The sequence below is a fragment of the Mycotypha africana genome (assembly GCF_025528875.1).
Source record: "Mycotypha africana strain NRRL 2978 chromosome Unknown BDF20scaffold_1, whole genome shotgun sequence".
NCBI lineage: Eukaryota > Fungi > Mucoromycota > Mucoromycetes > Mucorales > Mycotyphaceae > Mycotypha > Mycotypha africana.
In genome coordinates, this window is record NW_026515725.1 from 2,704,130 (window position 1) to 2,726,163 (window position 22,034).

The 22,034-nt window shown below is 37.5% G+C and overlaps 7 protein-coding genes across 7 annotated transcripts; all 7 read left to right on the plus strand.

Moving 5' to 3' along the window:
- Positions 1-430: 430 nt before the first annotated feature.
- On the plus strand, positions 431-2,193 carry BDF20DRAFT_909502 (monooxygenase; the record flags this gene model as incomplete). Its single annotated transcript, XM_053083593.1, has 5 exons — positions 431-590; positions 657-870; positions 961-1,104; positions 1,176-1,847; positions 1,935-2,193. The coding sequence occupies 5 exons, from the start codon at positions 431-433 to the stop codon at positions 2,191-2,193; spliced, it is 1,449 nt and encodes a 482-aa protein (XP_052941030.1).
- A 1,343-nt stretch (positions 2,194-3,536) lies between these two features.
- BDF20DRAFT_846309 (DHHC palmitoyltransferase-domain-containing protein) lies at positions 3,537-5,702 on the plus strand. The gene is made up of 8 exons (XM_053079739.1): positions 3,537-4,080; positions 4,178-4,305; positions 4,432-4,631; positions 4,738-4,749; positions 4,810-4,933; positions 5,001-5,038; positions 5,104-5,342; positions 5,421-5,702. The coding sequence occupies exons 1-8, from the start codon at positions 3,735-3,737 to the stop codon at positions 5,564-5,566; spliced, it is 1,233 nt and encodes a 410-aa protein (XP_052941031.1). The 5' UTR covers positions 3,537-3,734; the 3' UTR covers positions 5,567-5,702.
- Positions 5,703-7,462: 1,760 nt separating this feature from the next.
- On the plus strand, positions 7,463-8,812 carry BDF20DRAFT_831784 (kinase-like domain-containing protein; the record flags this gene model as incomplete). Its single annotated transcript, XM_053078480.1, has 4 exons — positions 7,463-7,539; positions 7,619-7,738; positions 7,815-8,310; positions 8,381-8,812. The coding sequence occupies 4 exons, from the start codon at positions 7,463-7,465 to the stop codon at positions 8,810-8,812; spliced, it is 1,125 nt and encodes a 374-aa protein (XP_052941032.1).
- Positions 8,813-11,297: 2,485 nt separating this feature from the next.
- BDF20DRAFT_831785 (DNA-directed RNA polymerase II subunit RPB1) lies at positions 11,298-16,867 on the plus strand (the record flags this gene model as incomplete). Its single annotated transcript, XM_053078481.1, has 6 exons — positions 11,298-11,384; positions 11,459-11,657; positions 11,720-11,790; positions 11,855-12,097; positions 12,171-12,485; positions 12,551-16,867. 6 exons carry the CDS (start codon positions 11,298-11,300, stop codon positions 16,865-16,867), a joined length of 5,232 nt encoding a protein of 1,743 aa, XP_052941033.1.
- Positions 16,868-17,349: 482 nt separating this feature from the next.
- Positions 17,350-19,437, plus strand: BDF20DRAFT_846326 (Phytochelatin synthase-domain-containing protein). Its single transcript, XM_053079740.1, has 3 exons — positions 17,350-17,929; positions 18,015-18,086; positions 18,202-19,437. The coding sequence occupies exons 1-3, from the start codon at positions 17,446-17,448 to the stop codon at positions 19,311-19,313; spliced, it is 1,668 nt and encodes a 555-aa protein (XP_052941034.1). The 5' UTR covers positions 17,350-17,445; the 3' UTR covers positions 19,314-19,437.
- A 363-nt stretch (positions 19,438-19,800) lies between these two features.
- BDF20DRAFT_846328 (uncharacterized protein) lies at positions 19,801-20,293 on the plus strand. The gene has a single exon (XM_053079741.1). It carries the CDS (start codon positions 19,821-19,823, stop codon positions 20,088-20,090), a length of 270 nt encoding a protein of 89 aa, XP_052941035.1. The 5' UTR covers positions 19,801-19,820; the 3' UTR covers positions 20,091-20,293.
- A 952-nt stretch (positions 20,294-21,245) lies between these two features.
- BDF20DRAFT_846329 (uncharacterized protein) lies at positions 21,246-21,504 on the plus strand. Its single transcript, XM_053079742.1, has one exon. It carries the CDS (start codon positions 21,259-21,261, stop codon positions 21,424-21,426), a length of 168 nt encoding a protein of 55 aa, XP_052941036.1. The 5' UTR covers positions 21,246-21,258; the 3' UTR covers positions 21,427-21,504.
- Positions 21,505-22,034: the final 530 nt, after the last annotated feature.

The window sequence follows — 22,034 nt, forward strand, 5'->3', positions numbered from 1 at the left end:
CTGTCAAAAGTCAATCTACAACATCTTTTCTATTATTCTCCTGATGTTCTTCTGAAGCAATTGTTTGTTCCTGAAGTGCAGAAAGTTTTGATTTATGCACAATCGCAAAGAATTGAGGTGCACAAAAGTGGGTGTGAAATGCAACAGATTATATAATGGCTATTTTTCCATTTTTGTCCTACAATGTTTAATTAACTGACAAAAGGATCGCATCTAGTATTTTGTAATTCTTTGATTCTTTTTCAGTTTTACGCCTGCTTAACTCTCGGATAATTTGCACTGTCTCTAAATATAAAGTAGTAGAAGACATGAATCAACCAACTGTGGCAATTATAGGTTGCGGGTAAGATGGTTTGTTGCATATTCCTATGATCCATCCAACAATTAGATCCTTATGCTCTAAATAAAACGCAAGAATAGTTTCAGTGGAATGGCAGCAGCTATTCAATTAAAGAAGCAACTCGATATCACGGCTGAGATTTTCGAAGCGACTGAAGATATTGGCGGAACATGGCACTACAATACATATCCTGGATGTGCTTGCGATATACCGAGCCACTTGTATTCTTTTAGTTTTGAGCTTAATCCAAGTAAGTTTGCCGTAACATTATTTACAACTCTGATGTATTGAGAATTTTGTACTTACTTCAACGTAGACTGGAGCAAGAAATACAGTGATCAAAAAGAAATCCATGACTATATGCGCTATGTTGCCAAGAAGTATGGTATCTACGAGCAAACAGAATTGAGTACAAAAGTGATTCGAGCTTCGTGGATAGAAGGAGAGAAAAAATGGGAATTGGAGCTGCAACGGCAGAACGCTAAGGACAAACTCACAGATAAGAATCAGATCAAGTATTTTAATTTCGTGTAATGTGAGATAAGTACTTATATCACGTAATTTTTTACAGCTTGCACTCAATTATACTCATATACAAACCTTGTTACTGAACGATATAGTTTCTCTAGCATTGGCGGCTTGCGTATACCAGTTATTCCTGAACAATTTAAATCCTTTACTGGAAAAATCATACATTCAGCATTTTGGGATAATAATTACGATTTTACTGATAAAAGAGTAGCCGTTATCGGTAGTGGTGCAAGGTAGAAAATGTGCGAGAAGAGAAAGATAATTTTTTTTGAAACTTACATGTTCCCTTGAATTATATACTTAGTGCGGTACAAATCATACCAAATTTGGCAGCAGAAGTCAAACATCTCTACAGTTTCCAACGGACTCCATCATGGGTTGGCCCAAGATATCAGACAAAGCATAGCAAGCTTTTAAAGATGTTATTCAGATACTTTCCTTTCATTATGCGACTCTATCGCGCATGCCTTTTCTTTTACCGTGATTTCCGTTTTAAAGCGTGGGGTGATGCTAATTCATGGCTTGCCAGGGCATTCAAGAGTAACCTACGTAAGCATATGCTACATTTATTTGAAACGCATGGTCGACCTGATCTAGCTGAAAAACTGATACCTGACTTCCCTGTTGGTTGCAAGCGTATTTTGATCTCGGATGACTATTGCCAGACCTTATGCGCCCCTAATGTTACTGTGATTACATCTAATATTACGGGAGTAGAAGATAATGAAATATCAACGCTTGACGGTGCCAAAGCCGAAGTTGATGTCCTCGTGTTAGCTACTGGATTTGATACAATAAGAATATTTGGTCAATTCCAAGTGTATGGAAGAAACGGACTCCATTTAAATGAACTTTGGGATAACGAGACACCAAAAACCTTCAAAACAGTAACAGTTCACGGGCTACCAAATTATTTCTTTCTGCTCGGCCCCGGCTCTGCTTTAGGACATAATTCGGTAGTTGTTATGATTGAAAGGTAAGGCTTATTAAGCTTATTTTATCCTACAATTATGAACCTCTATATAAGCCCATTGATATTGACCGTATACTCAAAATGAAATAGTCAAGTGGAGTTTGCCGTTAAAATGATAAGGTACATGATTAAGAATAAGTTTGAATCTTTAGAGCCAAAAGAAAAATCACAAGAAGCCTATTCTAGTGATGTACAAAGGAGGTTCAAAGGCACTGTTTGGACGGGTGGCTGCAGCTCTTGGTATATTAACGAACACGGTAATGTCCAATCATTATGGCCAGGGTCCGTGATGAGTTTCATCAAAATGCTGAAAACGACCGATTATAAAGCAGATTACAGCGAGGCTTAAGCTATCAATTGACAGCATATAACAATGTAAGCCTCTGATTGAGGTGAATAAAAATGGGTTATATATGATGTAGCTTAATTAACTAGTCAATTTAATAAAGCAACCAGACGTATTCCTCTCCGAGCGTTACTGCATATGTCAAATGAGATACTTCGTGTGAACATTATCGTATTTTAAAAGTGGTACTACCACAATATCATATCAAAGACACTTCGAATTTATCTATGCTTTTAATCTATATTTTTTTGTATTATAGTAACTGATGACTAGGTATAGTAAAGGAAAGACGGTTACTAATTTACGTCCCGTCTACGTATAATAAGTACGCATTCTCGATTATTTGAATACTTAAAATAGCTACCCCATAAGTTCTTTCTTAATCTTGACATTTGATTATAAGCTTATTGCTGTATTATTCATAGTTTTTTCCCATTGATACAACCCGTTACTTAACGGTCAAAACTTAAGTGCATCGGAAATCAATGAAATGATTCATCTGCAATGTTTTACTGTACTTATATAGAGGAAATGATGGAGAAAGTCTTGCTCAAAACGAGCGCCAAAAACTCAGCTATAGAATTGTTTAGATAACTGATCATTAAGGTAAAGTAATTGCGGATTATAGCCTGTTGATGATAGATCAAAGCAGATGAGGAGGAGATAACGATAAACAAAAACAGTATTGAAACTTACAAGTGGTCCTAAATTCACTTACGATTACAAAATCTTTCGAATATACCGTTTAGTTTTCTTTACTTGAGCTATTTAGCCGTTGAATGTTGTATCAAATTCCATGTGTATTTAGATTAAAATCAACAGTAGAAACACGATAGGGTATGTGAATGAAACGCAAAATGAAAAGAAAGATATGCCTTAAAGCAAACGCTTAACAAAAAATGTTCGTGACCTTATGCGCGTCATTCCCATTCTAGAAGGATCCTCTAACTTGCCGTATGAACTAGGATAATAATACCATAAGAGTCTTACTCCATGAAGGGAAACTGTAGACACAGTCAAAGCAGTTATATATTCTTGGGCCAAAAGGCTTTTGAGATATCAAATCTATTTCAAAATATTGCTTACAACGACAGAAAAATGTTGCCTCTCTTTGTAAAAAGCCGAATCGTCCTGCCAACACTCGTAAGAAGTTGCAAAACTTCAGGATCCCATTTTTCATGGAAGTCGGTACACATGTCTCATATGCTGGCAATAACTTACATAATACCCTCAGCCTTCCTTTTGATTCTGACAAGCCGAACTGGCGGTTCAAAGCTATCTGGCGTTCGTATAATTTTCTCCGGCGGAAAAAGACTAAATTAGGATGCTGGGTAGATCTGTATTTTCATTTGTAAGATTTAATAAAACTTTTGATTTTTTTGGTATTTTTTTTTTGTTTCTCTACTGCACAACACTCACCTTCCCTTTATACTGTACTCAACAGTGATACCTCTTTACCAATATTCCCTGTATTTTTATCACTCACCTTAATTGGTTTCCAATCCTTCAATTCTTTTTATCTTTCTGCTATATAAGGGCGCATCATGTCAAAATTAGAACGATTGTCTGAACGGTTTTTGACTGTCGGCACACATCCATTGAACCTGTGCTTAAAGAGTCGAAAAGAAAAGAAATCTAAAGAAGATTCATTTGATTTTCCAGATGATAATGTACATGATACCCAAGCTTGCCTATGTTGTCATACAGATTCGCCAGCATACATACGATGCTGGCCTGTCATTTTCCTTTTTTCGGTTATTACTGATTTTGCCATGCCTCTCCCCAAGGGCAAAAAACCAGGACAACATAGAGACTGGGGCTGGCTACCAGTAATGATTATTTCGACTATTGCTATACTTGCATTTGTTGGTTATATTTCTCGTTTTATCCGTAAGTTGCTGTTATACGCACGGACCATTCATTTGTCTAATATACTTAGTGTAACTCACACAGAATTACATCATTCTTTCTTTTGTTGGAAAATTAGTTGTCTTATTACATCAATTAAATCGTAAAAAGGAAGCTGTTGGATGCCTTGTACCTGCATGTGCATTTTTCATCTTTTTCTTTTTATCTTACGCAAGAATTGTTACGAAAACACCTGGACATCCAAAGGTAATTTTCATATTTCGTTCACTTACGTTCACAAGAATAGGGCATCATTTTTGGGGTTGATAAGACGAAAAAAGAAATATTAATCGATAATTCATTGTATCTTATGTATTATACGATTATATCTAGCCGTTATTCAGAGATGGTGATACTTTGTCGGTTAATTCGAGCAGATCACTTTTGTCCACTGATGCCAGACACGAGGAAAGTCAACTGAAGCCTTTTACAATCTTAGGGAACGTGAAATGGTGCGAAGCGTGTCAGGTATGGAAACCTGATAGAGCACATCATTGTCGTGTTTGCGACGCTTGTATATTAAGAATGGATCAGTGAGTGTTTGAAAGCTTCAAAGCAGACAAAGAACGTATAAGTGTATATTCTGGAATGATCCACCTGCTAACTGTTTCGTTTCCACCTAATTTGTTCTTTTTATAGTCATTGTCCCTGGTAACTATTTCTATTGATACTAAAATAGGCTACACAATATTGACTTGCTTGTTTTTGCAGGGTAAATGGATGTGTTGGCATAAAAAATCATCGCTATTACATTCAATTTCTTTTCTATGCATCATTGTATGCATCATTTGTGTTTCTTACAAGCATTATTATTTTCATTCAAAGTCGAGGATTGGTAAATAGCAAGAATAGACACCTTCTCTGTAAAAGAACCAAACCTAACTCTTCTTTCACGAATATAGGCAACCTTTGATGGTATAGCTTTAGTTGTTGTGATTGTGTAAGGGAACTTTTTAACGAATGATGTGCTTTGTTAGTACGCGGTTGGCTGATTTTTTACTTTAGCGCTGGTATTTTCACAATTGTGATAGGACCGTTTACTATGTCCCATATCTGGCTGATTTTCATCAATCGAACGACCATTGAGAATTCTCAGTTTCAAAAATGGAAGAAAGCTAGGAAGGCTGGAAAGGCAGAAAATCGACTGATCGAAATGTTTACTGAAACTGAAAAAAATGTTTTTAACTGTGGATTGAAAAGCAATTGGATGGAAATCATGGGGAAAGATAAGTTATTATGGTTTTGTATGTATTATCACTGCTAGCATAATGAGAAGGAGACGTTTCGGTAATTGTGTTGACCGATACTTTTGAATTGTATAGTGCCGTTGAAATCAGTAGAGGACAGGAAAATAGATGGTGTGTATTATCGTTATAATGAGGAAGCTTTACAGGAGTATAGAAGTGAAGATGCGTCTAGAAGAATAAAGAAGACAGATCAGATCAATCATTTGGCAACAGCAAAATAGACGGGCGTCTCTCATCGCTACCATGTCAACATAGATTACGGGAAATGTATAAATCTGTTAACTATACTGTTTTTTCGCTTGACTTTCGCACGAGATGGCTATTAAATTGAGACTATATTACAATTAAAATTCAGACTATTTTAAAAATTATTTTGGATGAAAAATATAGTTTATGGTATCATACCTTTTCTGTCAAAATGCTCAATGCCAAATGAGGGGTGATCCCCAAACGGATGTTCACCCTGCTCTGGTCCCTTCCTTTGTTTCTTCCGGCTCGTGACCTAGGCTATCGCACCATTTTGACAAAATTACCATGCTTATCAGTCTTACAAGCCGCAGGGGTAGTTTCATCTGATACCTGCAGACTTTGTAATCATGATATTGATACGTTCGAACATTTTACAACCAGTTGTCCACCACGCTGGCAGATATGGCAAGAAGGCCTCGCGATATATTTCCCATCCTTCGACTTTGATCCTCAAAGCATCTTCGCCGCCCTAAGATTACACTCGCCACCATCACTACCTTCGTCCGAGCAATCTCGATTTTTCACCGTCTGCTTCAGTATCCATTGGGCTATCTGGACGTCATTCTTTCAAATGATATTCCATGATATTCCTTTTCATCTCCCATCCGTCTCTAGTAAAGCATACAACATAATTTCTTTGAGCCTGTCTTCCTCGCAGCTCATGCGGGAAGCGGCTGCTTTCGACTAATTTACCTGTCATAGAAATCTTCTTTTCCTCTCCATGTCCCACCCCTCAGCGATGTGTGACTAATTTATTATTTTAAATAAAATAATCTACAAAAAAAAAAAAAAAAAAATCAATGCCAAATGTGCGAACTATTATTACTCAAACAGAGTATATAGTAACGTCAAGCAGCAGTTAATAAAACCTCAGAAATGTACAGTGAGAAATTTCACAAGATGAACTCACCTAAACGCGTAACGTAGGTTACAAGGGGCAGTTTCCGAGCGTAAAGCTCATACTTATCTGAATAGTTTGTTCGAAGGAGCTTCGCTTTAGTAGTAATATGTTGTTGGCAAGCAAATGAAAGCTTTGGTTGAGGGACCACTTAGACCACAGTGCTTGCATATGACAGTATTCGATGGCGATGCTTTTTTCGCTTCTATTCTTCCTTTAAGGGAAAAATGACATTAAAGTGACACGATTTTAGATCAAGAGAGATGCTGACCAGTCAATGAAAATACAGGATTGTGAGTCATTTATATAGAATACAACTGGACAACCAGTTCAAATGGCAGCTAAGGAGAATGTAGGTAATTCTTCTGGGCCGATCAAACAACGAAACTTACTGCAACAAATGCGTGCAAAAAGAGGCGGGTCTCAGATGTTTACTACAAGTGTCCGAATGTAAAAATAACTAGTCCGAAAGTAATGACTTAAATTTTCTAAATTAAATCAATCAAAATATCCAATTTTGTGTACAAAAAAGTCTAAATCTAAACCGAAAATAATGTAGTATTTCGAATCCCAACCCTTTAGTCCATAATCCTTTTTACCCTTGAGCCCTAAGGGGTTTTTAGATTCTTTTCAGCCTTTGGAGCTGCCCCGGGTCAATTTACATAAGCTTATTATCTCGTGTCCATTGGGCTTAAAAAAATGTCAGTAATAAAAATCCTTGTTTAAAAGTATATTATTTACTTTGGTACATACCATAGAACCACGCCATCACAAACGCATTCCTTTCCCACTTTGTAAATATTTTGAAGTTCCGCACACAGTTTTGACAACTGGTAAAAAAGACCAACATTTCATTGAAACGCCGTGTCAAACAGCATTTTGTTTGGTTTCAGTTATACACCATAGGCATTGCAACGTGTATCTTTCTATTTTTCTTGTACTACTATTTTAAGAAATATATTAAATGCTCATGTCAACGCCTCCTAATGAGCGTGAAAACGATCAACTGCCTTCCATCCCTGGTTGCGATACCATCATTGACTTAGCGTATGTTTATTTTATCTCTTAATTTTTCAGCTAACAGAAAAAAGGGCAATTTTGAACTGAATTTGATATTTTTAATTAGAACGTTAAGTAAAGAAGAACTGGAAAAAAGAGTGCTGAAACTCATACAAGTGCTATTCCCAGAATGGGCTCATGACGTTAAAACCCTCCATTTAACCCGAATTAGTGGTGCCATGACGAAGTAAGACGACGATTACTTAGAGTCAGCATGTTAGTTATTTGCGTTGTTGACGTATTCACTTTTGGTTTTTTTATAGTGCAGTGTTTTTTGTCAATATTCCGAACGAAGACAAACTTGTCCTGAGAGTTTATGGCGTAGGAGTGGAACAAATTATTGACAGAGAAAACGAACTCGCTTGGCTTGCACGACTCTCTAATGTCGGTATTGGTGCCCGCCTTTTAGGTGTATTCGGTAATGGTCGATTTGAAGAATATTTACCCTCTCGTACATTAAACCATCATGATATACGTGATCCAAGGACCTCAGAGGGGATTGCAGCATGCCTACGTGAATTACATGATATCGTCACAATATATCCTTTTGACTCAACTAAACACCATTTGGAATGTTGGAAGAATATTGATAAATGGTATGGTGTGGTAATGAGTCTGTTTCCAGCGCTGATGAAGAAAAACGCGGAATGGTTTAAAGTGTTATCCGTCTATAATTTAGAACGCTTGAAATTGGAAATTGAAGAATGCAAAAAGATATTGAGCATGACAGATTCGCCTATCGTCTTTGCACATAACGATGTACGTATTTGTTCGTCATATTGTTACAGGAGCTATCAGTAGATTTATTTCTTCGATTCTTTTTTTGTAGACACAATATGGTAATGTTTTAAAGTTGGAAAAAACTGGCGAATTGGTGGTTGTTGATTTCGAATATGCAGGTTACAACCCTCGTGCACATGACTTAGCCAACCATTTTTGCGAATGGACGTACGATTACCATTCAGAACTACCTGCTGTGATGAATATGAGTCGATTTCCTACTTACGAGGAGCAAGTTCATTTTTTAAAAGCATACCTTGATGCACCATCAAAACATACCAATCGAGACGTCGTCAACTATGCAATTACGCCGGAAGATTTGCAAAAAGAGGTGGCCAAATGGGTAATGGCCATTCATGTTGGTTGGGGTTTGTGGGGCTTAATACAAGCGTACAATAGTGAAATTGATTTTGATTACTTCTTATTCTCGATGCAACGATTAAATGCCTTCCGTGAAGAGCTTGTCAAGTGGAAAAAATAGTAAATCTAATTTGCAAATCATCGCTATGTCAACACTTATACCGATAATCCAGCAAAAATTCCATTTCGTGTGATACTTCTTACTCTGTTAGAATATTCCCTGTACTATTATTACTATATAATACTCCCTAGATAAATATATTGTACTTACCATCAGAACATTTTTATTTAGACTTAACGTAAATACCGTTTTCTTGGTAGCAGCAGGGATGCTACCAGTCTGAAATATAGCTAGGATTAAACGACCTAATTACAACTCCACACTAACCTTTACATTAACTTATGAACAAGTATTACAGATTAAGATTAAGCACTTCAGCAAATGATGGTGCCTATATAAATGCCCTCTTCATTCAATTTCACAAATAACCATCGGTAAAAACGTATCATATGGTCGTGGATCAAAGACTTTGAAGATTGAAAAGCATCTAAGGCATACCTTTACCAGCTCATTTGATAATAAACAGCAATAACTAGTTCATGTCTTTTAACGCAAGAGAAGGCAGCGTCTTTTTTTTGTTACTCCTAATTGTTCGATTTTGTGTTATACCAAAAGTTTACCTGTACTGAAATTGATGATGTGTGTATAAATGGTTTAACCAGGCTTCCAATTTTTGATATGTCAGCATTATACCATTGACTGTACTGCTTTCTAACTTTTTTTATAAACTTAAAAAGCAAGCAGCTATATTTGTTGGCACTCGAACCACAAGCCGCACATTTGAGACCGTAGATTTATTTAACAATGGAGAACAAAGCACGTAATATACAGTATAAAGAGACACAGATGTTGCAAAAAAGAAAGAAAGTGGCGCAAAAAGTCAAGCAAGTAAAAGGAGTTACTTGATCTATCAAATATGACATCCCAGACGCTCGTTTCTTTAAATGAGTTTGTATGGGCTTCTGTCATAATGTCATCCAAATGCATAACCCTTGCTTAAACTTCGTGATTATTTACCCAAAATATTTTTCAACTGTCAACAGATGGATCGACTATGGTAAATATGGCTTTAAGGGCAGCGTTATAATGCAGTAGCGTATGTCAAGAAGAGCTTTCAATAGGCTCATTTGGAATTTTGACTTCTTCTGGCTCTTGTAACCTTTTCTTTTCCCTTTGATTTACGGCACTCTTTGTATAATCATCATCTTTAGTGGTTTTACTGCTTCAATTATTACTTATGAATATCAAATGAATATTCAAAGGTACAGTTGTTTTAAATTGACTCAATTTATTACCTTTGGCAAACGCGAAGGATGGTATTTATTTTGTAGATCAAATTAATTAAAGTATACACTGAAGGTCACAAGCCATGTTCACTTTACTGGCAAGAAATAGCAATTTATTAGCTGTATTAGCTTGGTTCTCTAGTAAATGTTCTAATGAAGTCCTGAGCTTGCTTTGAAACCTACGAAGGCTATTCTGCCATTGATAAGGAAGTGATAACCTTAAAGGGTATAACGGAAGAAAAAGGTTGCCAAAATCATAAAGTGTTCAAATAATGAAGTCAATAGAAGTATTAATTATTAGAAAAGACGATAATAGGTTATATACAGAAATATAGAGCCCGAATAATTATTGCTATCGTATAAGTTCCTTAAAAAGCAGGGCAGCCTAGTGTTTTTAATTAGTAAGAACATCAATTACAAATGTTACCGTTTCAGACTGAAAGGAAGGCAAATATACAAGCAATGACAGCTGCAAAATGACAACTTTTTGGTGGCGCACACATCTTTCAGTCAACTCTCAGTTTTTCTAATCACGTGTATCAAAGAGCTCATATGCCGTCTAACAATTAGGAACATTTGCGAGCCTTTTCTTCAAAAAACGTTCTTATTCAAAACTAAAAACGCTAAAACTTTACTTTAGGCCTGTGTTAAGCGCTTTCTGTTGACTTTAGATTTGCCAGTATGACTTACAAATGTAATTTTGTATAGGACTGAACAGAGGAAAAAAGAGAAAATCAATCAGGAAAAAAAGGAAGAATTCATAACTGCAATCACGCGTTTAGGATTGAAAGAGATATTGATTACCTTCTTTTCAAATCCAAATCTGAAACGCACGTTTCCACACTTTATCTTGAACGGTGTTCAAGTCTTTAGCATTTAACACAATAATAACAATACACTGCTGTCCATACTTGTCAGGGTAGAGTACAGCTGCGGGATAAACATAGCAGTCACACAATTAGTGACGTAAATACGGTCGGCTTCCGCAGTCCGCAAGAAGTTATTTTTGCCAAACTTTACATTTTTAAAGCTTTCTTTTTCATCAATCGACACTGTTCAGTTGTCGATCTGTTTGCTTTTATATATTACAATTAATCAGAAGTTATTCAGCGCAAGCAGTACGATCTTTCACTTTAAACTACGAAAACACACAAAAAATAGAGAATAAATTAAATCTAGGCGATTAAACAAGCTAAAAAAGCGAAGAATCGTAAAAAGTTCATCTTTCACTTGTATAATTTTCGAAAAAACACAACAATATGAGTGGACATCCATTTGCGTTTTCCTCAGCACCTCTTCGACGTGTTGATGCAATTCAGTTTGGCATTTTATCTCCTGAAGAGATTGTACGTGTCACCTCGTTAGATTATGCAGAGTTTCTTCGTGTAGTTAATCTGTCCTATCTTCCTTTCGATAATAGAAAGCAATGTCTGTTGCAAGAATAGAATACCCTGAGCTCTATGATGAAGGAACTCAAAAGCCCAAAACGGGTGCTCTATTAGATGCAAGAATGGGTACTATTGATCGAAACTACAAATGTCAAACTTGTGGTGAAGGCATGGCTGAATGTCCAGGTCATTTTGGTCATATTGAGTTAGCCAAGCCTGTTTACCATATTGGTACGTTCTTACTATATATTGTGGAGCATCTTTTGTTTCTTATTGCTAATTATTTTTATTAGGCTTCTTAACGAAAGTAAAGAAGATTCTTGAATGTGTTTGCTTTCATTGTTCAAAACTAAAAGTGGATGCTGTGAGTAGTTAAAAATAGGTTACTATTCATTTCTGACAATCATTGTATTAATATGCATGTTCAGTCAAACCCTCGTTTTGAAAGAGCCCGAAAGATTTCAGATTCTAAAGCGAGGCTTCGTGCAGTTTGGGACCTCGCCAAATCCAAAACAACTTGTGAAGGTGGCGATGATGCGGACGATGATTTAGGCGAAAAAGTAGAACTCGGAGGGAAACGTAAAAGCACCCATGGCGGTTGTGGTTATAAGCAGCCTCTTATTCGTAAAGATGGGTTGAAACTTTATGCGCAGTTCCGTTCTACTGGTGATGTAAGTAAAAGAGCTTGTTAATATCCTTGAATGACATTCTTTTTACCTAAAAAAATTTTGTGTAATTGAACAGGATTCCAACAATGAAGGAAGACAGCAATTGACCGCAGCAAGAGTTTTACAAATTCTCAAGAATATATCAGATGAAGATATCCGTGATATGGGTTTATCAGAAGAGTTTGCTAGACCTGAATGGATGATTATCACCGTCTTACCAGTGCCGCCTCCTCAAGTTCGTCCTTCCATTCAAATGGACGGAACTAGTCGTGGTGAAGACGATTTAACCCACAAACTTTCTGATATTCTTAAAGCAAACGCTAATGTGAAGCGTTGTGAATCAGAAGGTGCTCCAGTGCACGTTGTGCAAGAATTTGAACAACTCTTGCAGGTTGGTTCTTGATTTATGTATTGATATTCTCTTAAGAGCTTTGTATTGATCAATTCATTCTACAGTTCCATATTGCCACATATATGGATAATGATATTGCTGGCCAACCTCAAGCCTTACAAAAATCCGGTAGACCTCTTAAATCGATCCGTGCTCGTTTGAAGGGTAAGGAAGGTCGTCTTCGAGGTAATCTCATGGGTAAACGTGTAGATTTTTCTGCACGTACCGTTATTACAGGTGATCCAAATCTTGCTGTTGATCAAGTTGGCGTTCCTAGGAGTATTGCTAGAAATCTGACTTACCCAGAAATTGTTACACCTTACAACATCGATAAGTTGCAACAGTTAGTAAGAAACGGTCCTTTAGAGCACCCTGGTGCAAAATATGTCATTCGCGATAACGGTGAACGTGTCGATTTGCGCTATCGTAAACGTGCTGGAGAAATTCCTCTGCAATACGGTTATCGTGTTGAAAGACATATTAACGACGATGATGTGGTTATCTTCAATCGTCAACCCTCTTTGCATAAAATGTCTATGATGGGTCATCGTGTTAAAGTAATGCCTTATTCAACTTTCCGTCTCAATTTGTCAGTTACGTCACCTTACAATGCAGATTTCGATGGTGATGAAATGAACTTACACGTTCCTCAGTCCCTTGAAACAAGAGCTGAAATCACTGAAATTTGTATGGTTCCCAAGCAAATTGTATCCCCACAATCGAATAAGCCCGTCATGGGTATTGTACAAGATACACTCTGCGGTATCCGTAAATTTACACTACGTGATTGCTTTCTAACAAAGGATTTGGTGATGAATATTGTCATGTGGGTCCCCTCTTGGGATGGTTATATTCCTCCACCCGCTATTTTAAAACCCAAGCCTATGTGGACTGGTAAACAAATTGTCAGTATGGTCATTCCTTCAGGTATCAATTGTCAAACTTTCCACTCTACTCATCCTGATGGCGAAACTACCATGATTTCACCTGGTGATACCCGTGTCATTATCGAGGACGGTGAGTTAATCTGTGGTATCGTATGTAAGAAGACAGTTGGTACCTCGAGTGGTGGTCTTGTACATACTATCATGAATGAATTGGGCCCTGAAGCAGCAAAGAATTTCCTGGGTGGCACACAGCAAGTTGTGAATTATTGGTTGTTACAGAATGGTTTTAGTATTGGTATAGGTGATACCATCGCTGATAAAGCATCTATGGCTACTATTACGAACATTATTTCCCAAGCTAAGCAACGTGTGCAAGAAATTATCTTAACCGCTCAACAGGATAAGTTGGAAGTTCAACCAGGTATGACATTGCGTGAATCTTTTGAAGCCAAGGTCAATCAAACTTTGAACAAAGCTCGTGATGATGCTGGTAAAATGGCTCAAAACAGTTTGAAAGAAGATAACAACGTCAAACAAATGGTAGTTGCTGGCTCCAAAGGTTCTTTCATCAATATCTCGCAAATGTCCGCTTGTGTCGGTCAACAAAACGTAGAAGGCAAACGTATTCCTTACGGGTTCAAATTCCGTACACTTCCTCACTTTTCAAAGGATGATCACAGCCCTGAAAGTCGTGGTTTTGTAGAAAACTCTTATCTAAGAGGCCTTACACCTACGGAGTTCTTTTTCCATGCTATGGGTGGTCGTGAAGGTCTTATTGATACTGCCGTTAAGACTGCTGAAACTGGTTATATTCAACGTCGTTTGGTCAAGGCTCTCGAAGATGTTATGGTTAAATATGATGGTACTGTACGTAATTCACTTGGTGATATTATTGAGTTCTGTTATGGTGAGGACGGTATGGATGCTATGGTTGTAGAAAATCAGAAGTTTGTATCTCTCAGATGCAATGATGCTGAATTTGAAAAGCGTTTCAAAGTCGACCTCAGTGCTGGTGGTTTCCGAAAGGGTACACTGAACTCCAGTGTTCTCAATAACCTCGAGCAAAATGATCAAGCTCAGAGCCTGTTGGACAAGGAATATAACAGACTGCTTGAAGATCGTATTAAACTGAGAACGTCCATATTCAAAAATGGTGACGACAAATGGCCTTTGCCAGTCAATCTCAACCGTTTGATCACCAATTCCCAACAAATCTTCCACTTGGACCCTCGTAAAGAGTCTGATATTCATCCTATGCAGGTCATTGATGGTATAGCCTCACTTGCTGATCGCTTGTTGGTTGTTCGCGGTAATGATAAAATATCCAGTGAAACACAAAAGAATGCTACACTATTATTCCAGATCTTGCTGCGTTCAACCTTTTCTGTCAAGCGTGTTGTTGAAGAATATCATTTGAGCTCACAAGCTTTTGAATGGATCATTGGTGAAATTGAATCCCGTTTCTTGACTTCTATTGTTGCTCCTGGCGAAATGGTCGGTACTATTGCTGCACAATCTATTGGTGAACCAGCTACTCAGATGACATTGAACACTTTCCATTACGCTGGTGTATCCAGTAAGAACGTTACCCTTGGTGTTCCTCGTTTGAAGGAAATCATTAACGTGGCCAAAAATATCAAAACACCTCGTCTCGAAGTTTGGCTTGATGCCAAGAACTCCCGCGATATTGAAATGGCCAAACAAGTACAGGTTTACCTTGAGCATACTACGCTTCATAAGGTAACTTCTGCGGCGGAAATTTACTACGATCCTGATCCACGACATACAGTCATCGAAGAAGATGTTGATTTCGTTGAAACTTACTATCAATTAGAAGACGACAATTCAGCTTCTGTCACCCGTGTGTCACCATGGTTATTGCGTCTTGAGTTGAATCGTGGTATGATGATAGATAAACGTGTGACTATGACGGAAGTTGTTCAAAAGATTACAGAGGAGTTCCGTAACGATGTCCACGTCATGGGTAGTGATGAAAATGCCGAAAAATTGATTGTTCGTTGCAGAGTAATGATGGATGAGAATGATAAGGAAGAGGAAGACCGCACTGAAGAGGATACCTTCCTTCGTAAGTTAGAAGGCAGTATGTTGAACTCTATCAGTCTTCGTGGTATAGCTGGTATTAAAAAGGTTTACATTGTTGAGCGAAAGAGCACCGTTCTTAACGATAAGGGTGTATTTGAAACTATAACTGAATGGGGTCTCGATACTGATGGCACCAATCTGCAAGAAGTCATGTGTGTGGATGGTGTTGATGAAACTCGCACCTACTCCAATAATACTGTTGAAATTATGGAAGTTCTTGGTATTGAAGCTACCCGCAAGGCTCTTTTGAAAGAATTGCGTAACGTTATTGAATTTGATGGTTCTTATGTCAACTACCGTCACTTGGCTTTGCTTTGTGATGTTATGACCAATCGTGGTCATTTAATGGCTATTACTCGTCATGGTATCAACAGAGCTGAAACGGGTGCTCTAATGAGATGTTCTTTCGAAGAAACTGTTGAAATTCTTATGGAAGCAGCTGCTGTTGGTGAGTTGGATGATTGTAGGGGTGTTACAGAAAATATTATGCTGGGTCAAATGGCACCATTAGGTACTGGTGAATTTGATATTATTTTGGATGAGGAAATGTTACAATCTGTGCCACAAGACCACAGACAAAACCTGCAAATAAGCATGGCTGGCGATACGACAGGTTTTGCTACTCCTGGTCCTGGCTTTATGACTCCCAGTATGGCTACACCTTACGACACACGTTCTCCAGATTGGGTCGATTTCTCACAACCATCATCACCTGCTGAACCGATGTTTTCACCTATGGGCAATTCCGGGGTGCCAACCTCAGTAGCAAGCCCATGGCGTGGTGATCTTAGTCCTTATGCACATAGTCCTGGTTATTCTCCCACCTCTCCAGGTTACTCACCTGCAAGCCCATCCTATGCTTCATCTCCTGGATATTCACCTACATCACCCAGCTACTCACCTACTAGTCCCAGCTATTCACCGACTAGTCCCAGCTATTCACCTACTAGTCCTAGTTACTCTCCCACAAGCCCTAGCTATAGCCCTACTAGTCCTAGCTACAGTCCCACAAGTCCCAGTTATTCACCAACATCTCCCAGTTACTCTCCTACTAGCCCTAGCTATTCACCCACAAGTCCTAGCTACTCACCTACTAGCCCTAGCTACTCACCTACTAGTCCAAGTTACAGTCCAACAAGTCCTAGTTATAGCCCTACTAGCCCTAGTTACAGCCCTACTAGTCCTAGTTATTCACCAACATCACCAAGTTATTCTCCAACTAGTCCCAGCTATTCACCTACAAGTCCTAGTTATAGTCCAACTAGTCCCAGCTATAGCCCTACAAGCCCTAGTTATAGTCCAACAAGCCCTAGCTACTCTCCCACGAGCCCAAGCTACTCACCTACAAGCCCCAGTTATTCACCCACAAGCCCTAGCTATCCTCCAAAATAAGTTAATATAATATTTCTTGTCGAAAAAAAAAAAAACACATATGTATATGTTCAACAATTCAAGAGATCAAATGATATCATTTTAGTAAAGTTATTTCAGTTAGGTTTTTTTTTTTCCAAAATTAGTACCACTGTCAATAAAAAAAAAAGCATTATTGTATATAACTTGCGCGATTGTTTCTTTATTACAACTGTGAAGATTGCAGAGTGAGGCGTTATATTTTCGATTCTCAATAGCTTATGTGCCTCAGAATTGGTCGTTTTCTTATTCACGGCTGATTTTACCAGAGTTTGTATTTTGCTTTCAAGTAAGCTTCTGTAGGGTATGCGTGAAGTCTGATGACGAAATCATAGCAATAGCTGCATGCATGACCTCGAAAACCAATTCTCAACATGATAGACTTCTGGGTTCTTCGAGCAATTTTCATTCGTTCTGTTGTTCCTGATCGAGCAAATTTTGCGCAAGGTACAATTTGCGGAGTTATTTTTTCTTTCAGATATATAATCCATTTCTAGAATCTTCAAACCTCTTTATTTTTATTTTCAAAAATTGAACTTAGACAATCTTTACCCAACAATATGTTACGGATTACAGCTACTCGATGGTTACGAAACCGCAGTTCACTTCGTTTTAGTCGAGTTTTATCTTCTAGACGACATTTATCTTTTTCAAAACCAGTACGAGCTTCAGGGCCAACGGCTAGTATAACTTATCGCAGTATTGCAACTCAAACAGAACCTATTCAAGAAGATTCAAATATGTGTACCTCGACCGATTCAACAACCCAACAGCCATCAGTAACAACAGAGTCTGTCAAAGCAGCCTTCGAACATCTACTGGGTGTGGTGCCCAAGACCTCTGATACCAGTAATAAAAACGATGACGATTTGAAAAACACTTTCTATCAAAGAGAGTTACCATCAACGCTGGTTCGGTTCGCTTCACCAGAAGGTAAAAAGCTGTTTAGAGAAGCCATGGATGAAGGACATGCAGAAGGCTTTTTCCCTTTAACGGGTAATTTTACTACTCAGTCAGAACCTGCTTATTGTGGCCCTAGTTCCTGTAAGTTTTGCGGCATTTTTTGTTTATTTTTCCTTTTTAGCGAAGTTTACTAATATTAAACTCATTAATGGTTCTTTCTGAACAGTGGCCATGGTATTAAATGCATTGGAAGTAGATCCTAAAAGACGTTGGAAAGGAAATTGGAGATGGTTTTCAGGTATGCTTTTTCCTTTGCTTTTTGGCTTTTAAGCGGCTTCGCAAAGACATTTGTAACGGTTGCGATTGGAGTCAATATACTTAGTAGTTTGGTTTTTTATTTTTCAAATTAATAGATGAGTTTTTACAATGTTGCTCGTCAAAGGAAGAAATGAAGCAGAAAGGGATCACATTCGACAATTTTGCTTGTTTAGCCAAGTGTCATGCCGACGTACAAGTTAAAAGGGCTTTCGAATTTACTTTTGAAGAGTTCAAAAAGGATGTAGAGATGGTCACGTCAACTTCAGATAAATTCATGGTTCTATCATTCTCCAGAAAGACCTTGCAGCAGACAGGTGACGGACATTTCTCACCTATTGGGGCTTATAATGCAGAAGCAGAAAAAGTATTAGTTTTGGATACAGCTCGTTATAAATACCCTAGCTACTGGTGCTCTATAGAAACGCTATTTGAATCCATGAAGCCAGTTGATGCAGAAACTGGACGGCCTAGAGGTTATTTCATTTTGAGCTATGATTCTGAACATCCACCTGTCAGCCTTTGTAGCGTCAGTAAAAACGAACCACAACAAGAACAACAACAATCTTCTCAATCAGACAAACAAGGCATTGCCGTACAAAAAGGCACACCGACATCAACCGATACGTCAGCAGAAAAAAATAACAACCCCAAATTAAACTGGTCTACTATTGCCAAATCATTCTGCAAACTAATTCCTGAAAATATGTGGCTTGAGAAACCCAGAACTTTACAACATGTAGTGCAGTTGGTATTACGAAACATACCAAAAGAATATGCAACCATTTTAGCAAATAAATCACTGGCTTCTTTTAATGCTAGTACTACTAGTAAGCCAATGAAGGCAGAAGAATATATTGCTCAACTTCTTTCAGACACAACAAAATCACCGCTCTATCCCATTGTCATGGATGCGCTTTACCCAGATAGAGAAAATCAAACATATACCCGCATTGACTCCGACGCTGCATTTGCTACATTGTTTGTTTTGGGATCACCAAGAATGCTTTATACCTCTTTACCAAAGGAATTACAAGATCGGTTGGATACATATAGAAGGGACGATAGTCTGACTGCAATCATGAAGCAAGAAATTAAGCGAATCTCACAGGAAGTCGTGGATTTGACAACCACTTTTTGCACGTGTGGGCCTGGCTGGTCAAGCTCCGAGTTGAATAATACGCGTAATTTTTGTAAATCTAGTAGTTAATACCCTGTTTATTAGACATATTCTTTTTTTTTTTTTTCACTGTTTTCTACATTGTAATAACAAGATATATATTATATCTGCTTATACTCTCCACTTCCCTGTTTTTGCCAATTGTAAAATAAAGATACTAGAAATTAAAAATTTTTGATGGTTGACTGTTCTGTTTCGTAAGAACCAATCAACAATGTGATTGATGAGAGTGGTTTTGTTTCTTACAGGTCTGACTGAAAATATATGTACGAGGAAAGCACATTACTTATTTGCAAAGTCCATTGATGGGAAGTAATGGAAGGAAGTAACGAGTGCTCAATATGATCTACAGTGAATGACTTAGCTAGGTCGAGTAAAGGGCTCTATAAATCAGTACATTCTGCTTCTTTTAGGACTTCCATCTCGAAGTGAAACCGTGAGAGCACGCATAGTGACAAATATTTTTGATAAATCAGATAGCTCTTTTTTTTTGTATTACTTGCATCTTCCTCTATATCTTCCGACAAACTTATTGAGATGGCTACTACCGATCAGACTTCTTTTACCGAAGGACAGCTTAATTTGTTCCATGAATTTGAAAAAGAAAGCGAACTTAAAGAGATGTTCCGTGCATTTGACAGTGATAATGATGGCTATGTGTCCAATTCTGAGCTACGACGTATGGTTAGCAACCTCGTTGAAGAGCAAACTGATGATGAAATAGACGATACAATCCGTAAAGCTGATATCAATGAACAAGGCAAACTCAATTTTGAAGGGTTTGTTCAAGTTTACGCAACAATATAAGAGCAACATCAGTAGTTACGGCACTCATTTACAAAAGTGTGGCCAATAAATGTGTTTATATTATTTCTAACAATTGAACCAATATAAATGTAGTGGTTCATCAGACATGAGCAAAGAATATGTTTATTTCCCTTCCCTTGCTCGAAATGAAAAATACAATATGAGTCTTTTGTATTTTCTGCTGTTCTGAATATCATGTTCGCATAACGAAAAGTTACTTGTAGCTCTAAAACTAACATGTCACATTAAAATATCACTTGTCGCATTCCATTAGGAAGTCGCCTGTCGCACTTAGAAATTATTTACCGTAAATCTCCTTTTCTAAATACTATGAAGTTTATGCAGTCTAGATACTATAAGACTGAAAAGAGCTGCAATACTTCACGATTAAGGTGCAAATAAATGTGAAGATAAGACTGAAGTCTTCTATTCAGCCATAAGATTGATATTTTGTTCATTAAATGCAACTAAATTGATACTTTGAATAAGTAAATATTATATTCTTAATTGACAGCAAGCGGGTTCAGATTTCATGGTAATTATTGGTAGCTGAATTATCATCCGTGGCGCGATTCTGAAGTGACATTAGAACGGCTGCGGTATCACTGAAAGAGCGAGCGATAATTTGGGCATAAAATGCCAGAAACGAAAGAAAAGCTACAATTTTATTGCATCAAGTCTAACTTCACCAACTTCTGCCTAGCAATAACGGGGATACAATGCAAATAAGGAAGAAACCGTGGAGACTTCACCCAATACATTAAGATAATTAAAGTATGGCATAAAGAGCTGTAAGAGGTAGGTCTTGAAATAGACGACGATGCGTTAGAATAGGAATACTTTGTATTTTTGATGTGGTTCAACTGCCAAATTAACGGTATGATAGTGAATGAATTGAATCAGCAAAGTACGAAGAGATAAGAAAAGCCTCATCCAGCCCGCAGTTAGACTGATCACCTATGCTTAGAATTTTCAAATGAATTTGATTGTAGCTGTTAGAAAGTTTATAAAAGAGTTTTGAACGCTTGCGACACGTTAGAAAAGCCTATACGCTAGTCCACGCTAGCATTATGTTCATGGAAACCACAAGAAGTTATGCGTGATTTAAACAAATTCAAACTATTCTCAGTTGTTAAGATCTAACGCAATGCATACAGTTTAGGCATAAATGAAAGACCACGTAACCCTCTATTGTTCTCATGGTCTGAAAGAGCATCAACAATGTATCATACTCTGTACATTATCTATCAATTCTTTTGATACACAACGATGTTCTCTTAACTTGAATGGTTTGAAAAGGAACAGGAAAATATTTTGCGTTCACATTTCCTTGTAAGGCGCTACCGAGCATTTCTATAGTTGAGATGTGCAATATTCAGGCACGCGGATCCATTTTGAGCCACTTATATAATATTATAATGGCTAAGTTTTTAGTAAATATAGTCTCAATCGAATGCGTAACTACTTCTTGTTTACTTATTGTATTTGAATTGAACTTGTCGTTGTCAATGGCTCAAAAAACGGCTGTAATACGGTAAACTTAGCAGTTTTAAAACTGATCGCCGATTTTTGTTGTCTTCGTTTAATTCCGTGGGCTTTAAGTTATCTGATTTACTGAAATTCTCTTAATGCTAGCAAGAAAAAGAAATTATTTAACGGCAACAAAAATAAAAGAAATGTATTGTGTCAGCCTTTGCATATACATAGACATCAAACAACACACTGCTCGCAATGGAATTATAGCTGATAGTTTAAATTGCTTTAATATTCAATGCTTTAAGTCAGTGTGTTCGTCTTCTTTGATGAGATTCAATGGCATTTGGTCTTTTCTTTTATGCATCTTCAATATTCAGCCAATAAAAAAATAAATTCAGAAGTAATGGATGGCTAGTTCAAAGATCCAACAAAATATGAAAATTCTACGTGTAGATATATAAATTTCAA

What these genes read in the sequence shown, in the direction of transcription:
- BDF20DRAFT_846309 (XM_053079739.1), top strand. Translation starts at nt 3,735, where the DNA reads ATGTCAAAATTAGAACGATTGTCTGAACGGTTTTTGACTGTCGGCACA. An exon ending in TCATTCAAAGTCGAGGATTG is followed by an intron (nt 4,934 to 5,000) that starts GTAAATAGCAAG and finishes TCACGAATATAG; the next exon opens with GCAACCTTTGATGGTATAGC. An exon ending in AGATAAGTTATTATGGTTTT is followed by an intron (nt 5,343 to 5,420) that starts GTATGTATTATC and finishes TGAATTGTATAG; the next exon opens with TGCCGTTGAAATCAGTAGAG.
- BDF20DRAFT_846326 (XM_053079740.1), top strand. Translation starts at nt 17,446, where the DNA reads ATGTTACGGATTACAGCTACTCGATGGTTACGAAACCGCAGTTCACTT. An exon ending in TTATTGTGGCCCTAGTTCCT is followed by an intron (nt 17,930 to 18,014) that starts GTAAGTTTTGCG and finishes CTTTCTGAACAG; the next exon opens with TGGCCATGGTATTAAATGCA. An exon ending in AAATTGGAGATGGTTTTCAG is followed by an intron (nt 18,087 to 18,201) that starts GTATGCTTTTTC and finishes TCAAATTAATAG; the next exon opens with ATGAGTTTTTACAATGTTGC.
- BDF20DRAFT_846328 (XM_053079741.1), top strand. Translation starts at nt 19,821, where the DNA reads ATGGCTACTACCGATCAGACTTCTTTTACCGAAGGACAGCTTAATTTG.
- BDF20DRAFT_846329 (XM_053079742.1), top strand. Translation starts at nt 21,259, where the DNA reads ATGAAAGACCACGTAACCCTCTATTGTTCTCATGGTCTGAAAGAGCAT.